Here is a 15,510-nt window from a genome sequence, read left to right on the forward strand (position 1 = left end):
AGATACCCCAATGATGATTTTTGCCAAGTTTGGTTTAATTTGGCTCAGTAGTTTCAGAGAAGATTTTTGTAAAAGTTAACGACGAGGGACAAGACGCCAAGTGATGAGAAAAGCTCCAGGCCAGGTGAGCTAAAAAAGCATGTCACAGGTTTTTTTTCTGGTTTTAAATTGTGGTGAATTTACCCTTCATGACACATGAAAACTTGATCCTGAATCAAATATTCAAATGACTGCTTTTTTGTGTACCTAAAATATCCAAGACTGATCAATTAAGATATGGTATTCCTTTGTTCAAACACTCTTCTGATATACATGACATATGCCCTGCTATTGACCAAGAATGAGTATATTTAGCAATGTCTAGTCCTTTTTTATTACCAATAAAGCTGACCTATTATCAAGTTTTCTTTCTACGTCTATGTTAAATGTATGATAGGCAAATAAGAAGTATCTAGTAATAAGTATAATGTTAATTCATCCAGGAGTGGTGCTGTTATTACTGACCACAAAGCATGTCTGGAATATCATCTTATTCAAACTTTGAGACATTGGTGCTCAGATTGTTGTACCAAATATATTCATACCTAGACGAGCTCAAATTCAAATGACCTCTACTTTGGACAATTTAAATCTGTGTTGACAGAAAAGAGGGCATTTGTTTTATTTTCTATTATTTTTTTCAACTTAGGGCTACATGTGCAAGAATCTGTGTTTGGGTAATTTGATACACATCAAATTAATTTTTCACAAGGAATCTTTGTATGATTATTAAGTATTAATTCATTTGTGTGAAACAGGCAAAGTAAAAACAGTCAGGAGCCTGTAATTCAGTGGTTGTCGTTTGTTTATGCGTCACATTTTTGTTTTTTGTTCATTTTGTTTTATAAATAAGGCCGTTAGTTTTCTCATTTAAATTGTTTTACATTGTCATATCGGGGCCATTTATAGCTGACTATGCGGTATGGGCTTTGCTCATTGTTGAAGGTCATTTGGTGACCTATAGTTGTTAATATCTGTGTCATTTTGGTCTCTTGTGGACAGCTGTCTCATTGGCAATCATACACATCTTTTTTTTTTATATATAAATCATTAAATTAGATCTTTTTATTTCATCATGTGACATTTATAATACTAATAAAAAAAAACATTAAAAAATGCTAGTCTCAATGTAACTTAATCTCGACCAAATGTCTTATAATGGTGAAAATTAAATCCATAACTTCTCTCATACATATTTCCACTTGGTTTTTTATACATAGTGGTAAATTCTCCTTTTGGGCGCACTAATAAGGTCCTTGAAAAGATTCCCAGTGATGTAAATGCTAATGCATATCCCAAACCAGCCCATACATTTCCATCTACAAAATAAAATGAGTCATTATAGTGTTCGCATTAGCTGCTCTGTTCAAACTGATGCTGTGGATTCAATATCATATGTGGAGAAATACATTCATACCGTACATTTTATGTGTACAGTTGCAACACAAAATAGTTTAAGAAACATTTTTCATGGAGTACAAATAATTTATATAGCATGGAACAGAATTGTTTTGTTTCTGATTCATAGAAAATTTTAGGTATAAACCATCCTTTATACATGTAGTTAGGTTATGCAATCAATGATACAAATTTGTCCTTCAAGAGCAACAGCTTCTGTAAGGGCACATTGAAAATTTATCCATGTTGACATATTTGAAGCTCATATTTTGTTGAACATTTTTAGTTTGAAAGATTCTCTTTTTCAACTTTTGTTTACAAAAACACTCTATCCCTGTCAGACTTGCTTTAGAAGGTTTAGTTTTTGGATACAAGCAAAATCTTTTGACTTTTTTTTTACCAAAAATTAACAATTCCTGTTTAGATAAAGTATAAACTATTTAAACAGTACTTTAAAGGCAAAGGATATGAAAATGAATATTGTTATATATGTTTACTTTCATATGTTATGTAAGTGGACATAAGTTATAAGCTCATATTTTGTTGAACATTTTTTAGTTTGAAAGCTTATCTTTTTCAAATTTTGTTTACAAAAACACTCTATCCCTGTCAGATTTGTTTTAAAAGGTTTAGTTTTTGGGTACAAGCAAAATCTTTTGACTTTTTTTTTACCAAAAATTAACAATTCCTGTTTAGATAAAGTATAAACTATTAAAACAATACTTTAAAGGCAAAGGATATGAAAATGAATATTGTTATATATGTTTTTCATATGTTATGAAAGTGGACATGAGTTATAAGATTTATCAACTATTAAAACATATCTTTTTTATTTTTCTAAATTGTTTGCTTCCAAGATGTGCAATTTGCACATTAAAAAAATAAATAACTTCATGTATATTTACTTTAGTCTGTTTTTTTATAAAACTTTACAGAGCCTCTTTGTCTTGTTATGAAACTAACCATGCTAAAAGCATGAAAAGCTTCATTACTTACCCTCTTTGCTATGCTTCAGGTAAAAGTAGTTAGTACCATTTAACAAGAACTAGAGGCTCCAAAGAGCCTGTGTCGCTCACCTTGGTCTATGTGAATGTTAAACAAAAGAGGCAGATGGATTCATGACAAAATTGTGTTTTGGTGATGGTGATGTGTTTGTACATCTTACTTTACTTAACAGTCTTGCTGCTTACAATTATCTCTATCTATAATGAACTTGGCCCAGTAGTTTCAGTGGAATATGTTAATAAAAATTTACAAATTTTATGAAAATTGTAAAAAATTGACTATAAAGGACAATAACTCCTTAGGGGGTCAATTGACCATTTCGGTCATTTTGACTTATTTGTAAATCTTACTTTGCTGAACATTTTTGCTGTTTAAAGTTTATCTTTATCTATAATAATATTCAAAATAACCAAAAACAGCAAAATTTCCTAAAATTACCAATTCAGGGGCAGCAACCCAACAACAGGTTGTCCGATTTGTCTGAAAATTACAGGGCAGATAGATCTTGATCTGATAACAATTTTATCCCATGTCAGATTTGCTCTAAATGCTTTGGTTTTTGAGTTATAAGCCAAGAACTGCATTTTACCCCTATGTTCTATTTTTAGCCATCATGACCATCTTGGTTGGTTGACTGGGTCACGCCACACATTTTTTAAACTAGATACCCCAAAGATGATTGTTGCCAAGTTTAGATTAATTTGGCCAAGTAGTTTCAGAGGAGAAGATTTTTGTAAAAGATAACCAAGATTTACGAAAAATGGTTAAAAATTGGCTATAAAGGGCAATAACTCCTGACGGAGGCAACTGACCATTTCTGTCATTTTGACTTATTTGTAAATCTTACTTTGCTGAACATTATTGCTGTTTACAGTTTATCTCTATCTTTAATAATATTCATGATAATAACCAAAAACATCAAAATTTCCTTAAAATTACAAATTCAGGGGCAGCAACCCAACAACGGGTTGTTTGATTCGTCTGAAAATTTCAGGACAGATAGATCTTCACCTTATGAACAATTTTACCTTATCAGATTTGCTCTAAATGCTTTGGTTTTTGAGTTAGAAACCAAAAACTGCATTTTACCCCTATGTTCTATTTTTAGCCATGGTGGCCATCTTGGTTGGTTGACCAGGTCATGCCACACATTTTTTAAACTAGATACCCCAATGATGATTGTGGCCAAGTTTGGTTTAATTTGGCCAAGTAGTTTCAGAGGAGAAGATTTTTGTAAAAGATAACTAAGATTTACGAAAAATAGATAAAAATTTACTATAAAGGGCAATAACTCCTGAAGGGGTCAACTGACCATTTTGGACATGTTGACCTATTTGTAAATCTTACTTTGCTGAACATTATTGCTGTTTACAGTTTATCTCTATCTAAAATAATATTCAAGATAATAACCAAAAACATCAAAATTTCGCCACACATTTTTTAAACTAGATACCCCAATGATGATTGTGGCCAAGTTTTGTTTAATTTGGCCCAGTAGTTTCAGAGGAGAAGATTTTTCTAAAAGCTAACGACGACGGACGATGACGCCGGACACCAAGTGATGGGAAAAGCTCACTTGACCCTTTGGGCCAGGTGAGCTAACAAGAGGCTCTCAAGAGCCTGAATCGCTCACCTTAATTCTTTTGGTTAAATCTCTCATCAATGACTATTTTGGCTTTTCAATTTATTTAAATGTTCTTTGGATCCTCCTATTTTCTTCAAAAGCAAAAAAAACATTTTCTCCTATGTTCTATTTTAGCAATGGGAGCTATGTTTCTTTACATACAACTACAAGGAAATAAAATTCATACTAGATACTCTGAAACTCATTTAGCCTAAGTTAAGCTGCAGTTTCAAAGGAGATTTTTTAAAGTAAGTCAACATGATGAACAAATTGTGAAAAAAGTCTTTAAAGGGCAATAACTCCTTAAGGGGTCAATTGACAATTTTGGTCAAATTGACTTATTTGTAGATCTTACTTTGCTGAACATTATTGCTGTTTACAGTTTATCTCTATCAATAATAATATTCAAGATAATAACCAAAAACAGCAAAATTTCCTTAAAATTATCAATTCAGGGGCAGCAACCCAACAACATAATGTCTGATTCATCTGAAAATTTCAGGGCAGATAGATCTTGACCTGATAAACAATATTACCCCCTGTCAGATTTGCTCTAAATGCTTTGGTTTTTGAGTTATAAGCCAAAAACTGCATTTGACCCCTATGGTCTATTTCTAGCAATGGCGACCATGTTTGTTGATAGATCAAAACTTCGGATACAATTTATAAACTAGATACCCTAAGGAACATTCAGTTTAAGTTTGGAAGTATTTGGCCCAGTAGTTTCAGAGGAGAAGATTTTTGTAAAAGATTACTAAGATTTACGAAAAATGGTTAAAAATTGACTATAAAGGGCAATAACTCCTAAAGGGGTCAACTGACCATTTCGGTCACGTTGACTTATTTGTAGATCCTACTTTGCTGAACATTAATGCTGTTTACAGTTTATCTCTATCTATAATAATATTCAAGATAATAACCAAAAACAGCAAAATTTACTTAAAATTACCAATTCAGGGGCAGCAACCCAACAACGGGTTGTCTGATTTATCTGAAAATTTCAGGGCAGATAGATCTTGACCTAATAAACAATATTACCCCCTGTCAGATTTGCTCTAAATGCTTTGGTTTTTGAGTTATAAGCCAAAAACTGCATTTGACCCCTATGTTCAATTTTAAGCAATGGCGGCCATGTTTGTTGATAGATCAAAACTTCGGATACAATTTATAAACTAGATACCCTAAGGAACATTCATTTAAAGTTTGGAAGTATTTGGCCCAGTAGTTTCAGAGGAGAAGATTCTTCAAATAGTTGACGACGACAGACGACGACGACAGACGACGGACGCCAAGTGATGGCATAAGCTCACTTGGCCCTTCGGGCCAGGTGAGCTAAAAAAAGAAATAAATGGTTTGAAAATGTTGAATTACTTTTGGACTCAAACTTACATCTTTTTGCCATCGGTAGTCCTGCCAAAGCTCCACCAACTGCATAATTAATTATATCATCCTTCTCCCTCAATACTGCAGTTCCTTGTGTTCCAACTCCAAATAAAAATCCTGAGGCACCTACAAATTAATAACAAGAATTATCTCCCCTTTTCCCTTAATATTGCCGTTCCTTGTATTCCAACTTCAAATAAAAATCCTGAAGCTCATACAAATGAATATCAAGAGTTTTCTACCCTTTTCCCTTAATACTGCCGTTCAAACTGCAAAAAAACCCTTATCTTCTCTTTCCCATTCCATCATTCCAACCATACCTGTACTAAGATGGTGTAAAAATAATTTCAAAGGATCAAACATTGTGGGGCAAATTATAGTAGTACATGTATTTATTATATGTTATTAATTATATTTCTTTGCTTGGACAAATTTTAGTTATATTACTTGTTTCTTAATGTTAAGCTCGGAATGGTTCCCTCCAGTCTTTGCACGATGAAAAATTGAAATTTTGTCTGCATACTCACCATTGTATATGAGTGTGAAAATGGAAAACTTAAGTGTGGAATGAAAAATGGGATGACATAGATTTTTTGGTGTGAATGATTCAGGTTGAATGGTCATACCTGTATAAAAAGGTAACCCAGCTTTTCATAAAGATCAGAAGCTAAAATATCTCTAATAATAAACCATATTAACAGTACTGAAGATAAATACTGCTCTGCCACAATATCACAAACAATGTTAACAATACCTACTGCTCTGATGAAGTATTCGTAACAATGAACCATGTTAACAATACTCTCTAACAATGAACCATGTAACAGTACCAAAAGATGCTACTGCTCTGATGAAAGGCTTAACAATGAAGGATGTTAACAGTACCTAAAGTAACTACTGCTCTACTGAAATATCCTCCAACAGCAAACACACTTGGAGCAACTTTAACAAAAGCTTCCATCATTCCAACAAATCCTCCTGAAAAAAACATTTAAAATGATTTTAAACATGGAATTATTATTTAGTTTAAATATGCACATTAATATTTCTTCACTCAAGTATAAATGGAGAACTTCTAGTTTTAGTTATGGAAATTCTCAACTGTTTTGCGTGTAAACAATAGAGGGTGATGAAGAAACACATGCAAAAAAAATCACAAAAACATAACACGGAATAATAAAAGTCAGAAAACATGAAGCATGAGAAATGAAATCTTGGAGTCTAGGAGATAATGCAGACATTATCAATGGACATGAAGGCCCTGTAGGCCCGGGATGACAGTCACATTCTTAGCGTCCACAAGTTGTGCAGCACAACTGATTTGAAAAAAAAAATTATTCAAAATTTGATAGGAATTGATGTCCTGAGAACTATATATACTGTGAAAGTACTTTAATATGTGGGTATCAATTTTCATGGTTTGAGAAATATTTACATGTTCCTGGGTTTTTAAATTCATGGATTTTAGGTTTAAAAAAAAAAAAAAAAAATTAAAGCCTTTAGAAACGAAGGTTACAAATAGTCTGCATTGAGGAAATTGCAAAGTAAATATAGAGCCCGCTGCCGTGTAAATCATAGTGTTGTAGTTCTGTGAGTGCTATTAAAGTTTTCTCAGATTTGGCATTAATCAATATATTCTCTAGCAGGTTCTCTTGACCATATCAGTAGTCAAACCTACGGATGAGGATCTTTCCATGTCTTGATTTGGACAATGGTTGTTTTATTTTTTTTATAATGGATAGTCATCCACGAAAATTAGTACCCCACGAATAAAGGTACTTTCTTAGTATTTTGGGACCATAAAAATGTGTCAGTTAAAGTAGGATGTTAGAATAATCAGATTAGTCAGGTTACACTGTATTTTGAGTTATCTTTCTTCGTGCTCAGAGGTGCTCTTACCAGCAGAGGCTTATACACGCTAGAAGTGAATACAAAATGGCGTAGATTTTAAATCAGAACTGGACACAAACAGGTCTGATTTTTTTTCCCTCACTGATTTCAAGATAAACACTGTTTTCTTATGAGTTCATCACTGTTTTTGTATTTAGGATTTTGTCATGGTAAACGTTGCAAATTGTGATCGTATGATAATTAAAATTGAAATGCTGACTGACGGATTCTGTTTACAAATTAAATAATTTGAAGATTGTTATGACCCGTCAGATAAGCCAATTCTATTTGTACATGTAACAACAAATCATGACAGTTGATTTAATAGCTTCAGTGTTGGAAACTTGTCATAAATATCATATGTCACCAGGTAAAAACATAAGTTTATAAAATTTGACCAGAATAACTGGAATATTTAATCCATTTATTTTAAATCTTGTGGTCAGTTTATTTGGCAATCGTCAATGGCAGTCAGCATTGTTTAAAAACATCAGTTGTTCAACCTGTTAGTCTGACAAATGCATTTTGTTAAATTATATTTGTATACAATTTGGAAATTAGTATGGCGTTCATTATCACTGAACTAGTGTATATTTGTTTAGGGGACGGCTGAGGGATGCCTCTGGGTGCGGGAATTTCTCTTACATTGAAGACCTGTTGGTGACCTTCTGCTGATGTTTTTTCTATGGTCGGGTTGTTGTCTCTTTGATACATTCCCCATTTCCATTCTCAATTCTATTATCACTTTTTTTGGTCTTTTGGAAAATGTTGCTTTGAGCTTGAGTCCAATTTAGTTATGACGTGTTGCAAGGCTAGGTCAATTTTTTTCTGGGACGCCTTCTTCCGATTTCATAAAGCTGAAGTCCTTTTTTCCAGAAATTCTGGTCCATCAAATTTTATACAATGAAAACAAATACTTATAGCAATACACTAACCAAAACTTGAATAAACAAGAGTGCACACACTGAAATGTCTTGCCTTCTTTACTAATCATTGATATTATCTTGATAGACCTAAACATAAAGCTTTATAACAACTGTCACATAAACTCAACATTAACCAAGAAAACAAAACATTGATCAATTAACCATGAAAAGGAGGTCAAGGTCAGATGAACCATGCCAGGCAGACATATACAGCTAACAATTCTTCAATGCAACAAATATAGTTGACTTATTGCTTATGAATTAAGAAAAATAGTCCAAAACACAAACACTTAACACTTAGCAATGGACAGCGAAAATGAGGTCAAGGTCAAATAAAACCTGTGTGACTGACATATAGATCATAAAATATTTCCATACACCAATTATAGTTGACCTAATGCATAAAATATTAGAAAAATAGACCAAAACTAAAAAACTTAACTCTGATCACTTAACCATGAAAATGAGGTCAAGGTCAAATGACACCTGTCAGCTAGACATGTTCACTTTACAATCATTCCATACACCAAATATAGTAGACCTATTGCATATAGTATAAGAAAAACAAACCAAAACACAAAAACTTAACTATAACCACTGAACCATGAAAATGAGGTCAAGGTCAGATGACACCTGCCAGTTGTACATGTACATGTACATGTACACCTTACATGTACAGTCCTTCCTTACACCAAATATACTAGGCCTATTGCTTATAGTATCTGAGATATGGACTTAACCACCAAAACTTAACCTTGTTCACTGATCCATGCAATGAGGTCGGGGTCAAGTGAAAACTGTCTGACGGGTATGAGGACCCTGCAAGGTACGCACATATCAAATATAGTTATCCAATTACTTATAAGAGAGAATTTAACATTACAAAAATTCAACTTTTTTTTCAAATAGTCACTGAACCATGAAAATGAGGTCAAGGACATTGGACATGTGACTGACGGAAAGTATCCCTATGTCGAGTTTTCTGCAACAAAAGTTGCAGGCTCGACAATAAAAATTAGGCGCATTAGACCACTTTCGAGTTCATCCGTCACCGGCAAAAACTCGTCAATTATGCACGTCTTTATGTCGTCATTTACCAGATAGAGGGGGTCGCCTGTATCCCTGCACTATTTACGTTCATCAAGCGTCTTAGTGATCGTCTTTGTGCAGGATAAACTAGAAATAATGGTTGCTCTGTAGGGACTTACTGACAATTCCCTAATGACAGCAGTGTTGATTGTCAATTTTGAGAAATCAATTTGCCGAATAATTCGTACAATATAGAATTATAGTTTTCCAACCACTCGCTCAACATTGGAAGGGAAGTGACGACGCCCCTAAACGCACAAATGACGGTGATAAAGGCACGTATAATTGACGAGTTTTTTCCGGTGACGGATGAACTCGAAAGTGGTTTATTGTAGAGTGCAAACAGACTTTGAACGGGAATGTGTAGCGTGCGACAGTAAAAGGGCATGAACGTGAATGGGCGTGAACGACGTGACCTGGATTCCTCAAAAAAACAATTCACTCTCAAAGGCTAGAGACGTAAAAAATGTCTTCAGCGTTATGACATTGGAGTATTAGAGACTAGGGGAATAGCTCTGGTAGCATGGATAGAGGCGATGACATATGGACACATAAAATATATCAGCTTCCATTTCTACATTTTAATCAGACAAAAATGACGTCACAAAAATAAATACAAATACTGTCAAAAGGGGAACAACTCTCTCTTACATACAGAAACATAATCTGACCATACATACTGATAGTGGTATATAACAGGATGAAGGTGTCCAAGAAAAAAATCTGAAATAGCCTTGCAACTTGCAAGACGTCATAATGATATGGACTAATATAGCGTTAGCAAAATTTCTCATGTTTCAGGTTTAGCGGTTGAGAGAACATGATTTCATGTATGTTGATATGCCAAATCACACATATAGGGTGTAAATGCGTCTTTTAATAGAATATAATGACCCCAAAGTCTTACCAATCAAACACATTTGTTTGTTTCTAAATCTAATTTGAAACTAACCACCCATGGCTGCTATAACCGTAATTCCCTTTACTTTTTTCTCAACATTAGTTCCAGTTGGCTCAGTAAAGTTTGATGTTGCATTTCTAATCGTCCGACGCAGTGGAGTATCAAAATGTACTTCGGTTAAAATCTTATGTGGAAATTTTGTATAATCCCTATCCTGAGGCCTCGGGACAAGATCGTACTCTGGCATTTTGTCCTTCGTCTGCGAGTACCCTTCGTCTGAAACTGGTTCCGATAAACAGTAAACCAGTAAATTTAGTGAATAAAAGATGGATATATGTCCCACTAATTAGCGACATGAAGCGTCAAAAAGCGACAAGAAGAACAAGAAGCCTTGACAAGACACTTATCAACTAAAATTACTAATTTTAAAAGTTGCAAAGATCATTTTTTATTTATTCAAAGTGGTGAAGGAATCCATGACAAATCGCCCCACTGGCAAATCACCTCACTTTCTAAAAAATCACCCCACTCTTGTTTGCCAACTCGCCCCAAGTTATGAAAAAGGCTAAAATCCCATTGCAAATAGGTTTGATAACATGCCCAACTTATGAAAATGGTTAAAATCCCGCTGATTTAAGGTCTGCCAACTCGCCCCACTCTTGACAAATAGATCATTAACCACGATGATTTTATAAAGGCCAACTCGACCCACTTATGAAAAAGATGCAATCCGGGTTCCCGTTGTATATCTATGTCCCTTGCCCCACTTCAGAACCCATGAAAACCTTAGTGAAGTGCTATAAATCAAATTGCTGTTATGTGAAATCTTTTAATTGTATGAATATGTATTCTCCAATAATGATACGAAAATCAAGGATAGTGTATACAAAATTGTGGTTTCCTCTTATATGTTGCTAACTTGACAAATCAGGAAGTTAAACTCTTCACTATTTCGATTTTTAAGAACAATGGTAAACTGAACAAGTACTCGTCAATGTTTGTCTGGAATTTGACCAAAAAGGACAAATAGTTTAAACTAAACTGGATTTTTTTTGTATAATCGGCAAATATACCAGACGATTTTTCAAAAACTTTCATTGTATATGGACCAATATATGCAAGTATATAACGTTAACAAGACGTTTCTCAGACTGTTTTATTCAACCGTTGGTTGTGTACTGAAAATTTAAGGATAATGTACCCTTGTGTTGATTCAATGCTAAACATATGGAAATTTTATAGAAAATTCACAGCATTTATCCTTGTACCCTTATATTAGGCAATTTCATAAATCATAGATATAAGATTATTGCATGCAGTGCTAGCATTGATTTCCTTAAAACGAGTTTATTAATGTAGCTATTGGTTAAAACAAATTAAAATAAGGACCAAATCAAGTACATCTTTTAGGAATTTTTTTCTGGACAAACTTTTTGTTCGCGTTTGGCGAAAGACAATTTTTTTTTTTGGCGACAAGTCGAAAACAATTTGTTTCTTTCAATATTAGCATTACATATAGTGGCAGATGAGGATGAAACAAACATTTTTTTTTCTCAGGGTCAAAAGCAAATTATTTTTTGCTCCAAAAACTGGAAACAAATTGTTTCCAAAAAAATCCATAGCCCCCTAGAAAATCAAATGGTTGCTGCCATAGTATATGTATAAAATGACATATCTCTATTATGTATTACATCTGTAGTTTTGATACAATTAAAGTTTTAAAAAAATCGTACAAAAATGGCTACAGAAGGGTTCATAAACCTTAAATCACAAAAATATTGAACTCCGAGGAAAATTAACTAGAGGCTCTAAAGAGCCTGTGTCGCTCACCTTTGTCTATGTTAATATTAAACATTGTACACATGGATTCATGATAAAATTGTGTTTTGGTGATGGTGATGTGTTTGTAGATATTACTTTACTAAACATTTTTGCTGCTTACAATTACCACTATCTATAACAGTAGTTTCTGTGGGAAATGATAGTGAAAATCAAATTTTGTGAAAATTGATAAAAATTGACTATGAAGGGCAATAACTCCTTAGGGGGTCAATTGACTATTTTGGTCATATTGACTTATTTTTAGTTCTTACTTTGCTGTACATTATTGCTGTTTACAGTTTATCTCTATCTATAATAATATTCAAGATAATAACAAAAAAACAGCAAAATTTCTTCAAAATTACCAATTCAGGGGCAGCAACCTAACAAACAATGATCCAATTCATCTGAAAATTCCAGGACAGATAGATCTTGACCTGATCAACAATTTTACTTCCTGTCAGATTTGCTCTTAATGCTTTGGTTTTTGAGTTATAAGCCAAAAACTGGATTTTACCCACATGTTCTATTTTTAGCCATTGCTGCCATCTTGGTTGGTTGGCCGGGTCACCGGACACAATTTTTAAACAAGATACCCCAATGATGAATGTGGCCAAGTTTCAATTAATTTGGCCCAGTAGTTTCAGAGAAGAAGATTTTTCTAAAAGATAACTAAGATTTACGAAAAATGGTTAAAAATTGACTATAAAGGGCAATAACTCCTAAAGTGGTCAACTAACCATTTTGGTTATGTTGACTTATTTGTAGATCCTACTTTGCTGAACATTATTGCTGTGTACAGATTATCTCTATCTTAAATAATATTCAAGATAATAACCAAAAAAAACAAAATTTCCTTAAAATTACCAATTCAGGGTTTATTTAAACTATTAACGAAAGATCTTGTTCGTCATTGTTTGTGTGTAAAAATGAAATTGAAGATGAAAAACAAGTACTTACTCTTTATATAGATACAGGAAGATGTGGAACGAGTCGCCAATGAGACAACTCTACACCCATGTCACAATTTATAAAAATCCTATGTCCTTTATATTCAGACCTTCGAAATATACTGTAATGTATAGCAGTAAAACACAATGATTAATTTTTATTCAGTTCAATAAAGTACTATGTCAGGTAATTGCTAAAACCTTTTTCATATATCATTTAGAAGAACAAAATTCTTGACCTTATTTCAAGGACTGATCAGTGAACAAAATCCAGTTTTTGTGGTCAAGTCCAAATCTCAGAGATTGCAAGCAATATGTCAACTTTTATTCGGTGTATAAATCTGTCTGGTCTTGACCATGACCTTATTATCATAGAACAGTGATACTTGTAGTAAAACCTTCATGTGTCATGCTTTCAACATAATTTCAATGATAAGTGAGACAGGCAAGACATTTCAGTGTGCACTCTTGTGTATATGTTATGTGTTTTCAGTCGTGTATCTCCTTTACTGGTCATCTAATGGTATATCGTAAAGGTGTCACTTGTTTAGAAATATTTATCAAAATAATTATTACTATGACTGTATCTTCTGGTTCTTGTATACGAAAGATTTTTAGGTAATCTGCAATCAACTTCATCTTCATGCCAAAAAACATCAGTGTAATGTGTTATAACTCCACACTAGGCCACCGAAAGCTGAATGTTTAGTTCAGCCTAGGTGGCTGAGTGGTCTAGAGCGCTGGACACAGTGCAGACAGTGTTTTCTCGATCTCCTAAGCATGAGTTCGAATCCCGGTGAGGGAAGAACACAAATTTGCTTCAGAAAATTTACAGTTTAAACATATATATAGAAAAAGAATCCGATTAGCTACAGAATTGTCTGAATCGCAAAGTCCACAATGCTTTGATTAGATCGCTTTCGAGATTTCAACAGATTTAATTGGTTGATCAAATTCGATGTTTTGAGCAAAAAGACCTTATTGTCTTTTATTTAAAACATTTAGAATATAAAAAAAATCAACAAAAAATCAAACATATTTTGTCTGCTCTATGGTCGGGTTGCTGTTGCTTTGACACATTCCCAATTTCCATTCTCAATTTTTTATAGATCATTCCACAAAAACTTTAAACAAATTTCAGTTGTCTTCTTCTTCAATATTAATACAGACTCGAAGTTAGTTGTCTTCTTCTTCGTGATATTAATACAGACCGTCGAAGTAAGAAACATTTTCGAGCTGTTATTACTGTTTTTTTCTATACTGACAAAAAACTTGACAAAAAAGTAAAATCAGAAAAATTAGACCGTTGATTTTCCCGTTTGAATAGTTTTACACTAGTAATTTTGTGGCCCTTTATAGTTTGTTGTTCGGTGTGAGCCAAGGTTCCGTGTTGAAGGCCGTGCATTGACCTATAATGGTTTACCTTTTTTAAATTGTTATTTGGATGGACAGTTGTCTCATTGGCACTCACATGTAATATCTTCCTTTATATATGAACTCCGAGAAAAATTCAAAACGGAAAGTCCAATGGCAAAATAAAATACGAATGGACAACAACTGTAATATTCCTGGCTTGGTACATGCATTTTCAAATGGAGAAAATGATGGATTGAACCTGGTTTCTAACCATATGAATTTATTTGTTTCAATAAAATTCAACTTTCTTGCCGCTAAATTGTCTTGTCACTAACTTTATTTTATTGATTCCAACTTTTACTTCTTGTCGCGAATAAGTGAGTCCAGTAAAATTAACTTATAACATTTTTTTTGTAAGAACTGGAGGAACACCGAGTTGCGGTTAAAAGTCAAGAGACCTTCAGATCGGCACTAAAAAAAATATTTACTAAATGCGCTCTCATTTTTGATGTTTAAATATTAACATTACCAAAGCATTCGGGAACTACAACGCAGACATCTATAGCATCCCATTTCGAGATCTTCTTTTCCCAACTTCTTCCAAATACCGCCTACACTCATGACACTAATAGACAATATAACAATTTAGTGAAAACAGAAATGCTGGTACTTATATCTCTCTGCATTATTTAAACCAATAGGAAAGACGCAAAACAAGATTATATTTTTAAGGTTTTCATCAGTATTCATTAATTCATACGTGGGGCGATTTGGCAGACTTTTATACATAAATTTGGCGTGTTGGTAGTCATTAATGCGGTGAAATCTTATTCTTTTTCATAACTGAGTGGCCAGGCGCCCGGAGATGGCCAGACCTATATTTAATTAAACTTTGATTAATTGCGATTTTACCCTTTTTTATAAGTGGGGCGAGTTGGCAGAACTTTATTCAACGGTAGTTTATCCTTTTTCACAACCCATTTGTAAACAAAAGTGGCACGATATTTTTAGGAAGTTGGGCTAGTTGGTGAAAAAGGGGGACGATTTGTCATGGAGTCTTAGCTTTGAATTAATATTGAGGGCCTCAGGGAAGATTAGCTTTATAGCTAACTGTGTAACCCTCTTTAA

At 33.6% G+C, this 15,510-nt stretch overlaps 1 protein-coding gene across 1 annotated transcript; it reads right to left on the reverse strand.

The window, feature by feature from the left end:
- Positions 1–1,089: 1,089 nt before the first annotated feature.
- Positions 1,090–10,566, reverse strand: LOC134696539 (uncharacterized). The gene is made up of 4 exons (XM_063558389.1): positions 10,307–10,566; positions 6,335–6,427; positions 5,456–5,575; positions 1,090–1,358 (listed from the first exon to the last, which is right to left on the reverse strand). The coding sequence occupies exons 1-4, from the start codon at positions 10,500–10,502 to the stop codon at positions 1,174–1,176; spliced, it is 594 nt and encodes a 197-aa protein (XP_063414459.1). The 5' UTR covers positions 10,503–10,566; the 3' UTR covers positions 1,090–1,173.
- Positions 10,567–15,510: the final 4,944 nt, after the last annotated feature.

Source organism: Mytilus trossulus, chromosome 1 (genome assembly GCF_036588685.1).
Source record: "Mytilus trossulus isolate FHL-02 chromosome 1, PNRI_Mtr1.1.1.hap1, whole genome shotgun sequence".
Lineage (NCBI taxonomy): Eukaryota > Metazoa > Mollusca > Bivalvia > Mytilida > Mytilidae > Mytilus > Mytilus trossulus.

Excerpts from the sequence above, each read along its gene's own strand:
- LOC134696539 (XM_063558389.1), bottom strand. The coding sequence starts at position 10,502 with ATGCCAGAGTACGATCTTGTCCCGAGGCCTCAGGATAGGGATTATACA. Across the intron at positions 6,428-10,306 it reads GGTTATAGCAGCCATGGGTG|GAGGATTTGTTGGAATGATG; the intron begins GTTAGTTTCAAA and ends TGTTTTTTTCAG. Across the intron at positions 5,576-6,334 it reads TAGAGCAGTAGTTACTTTAG|GTGCCTCAGGATTTTTATTT; the intron begins GTACTGTTAACA and ends ATTAATTTGTAG.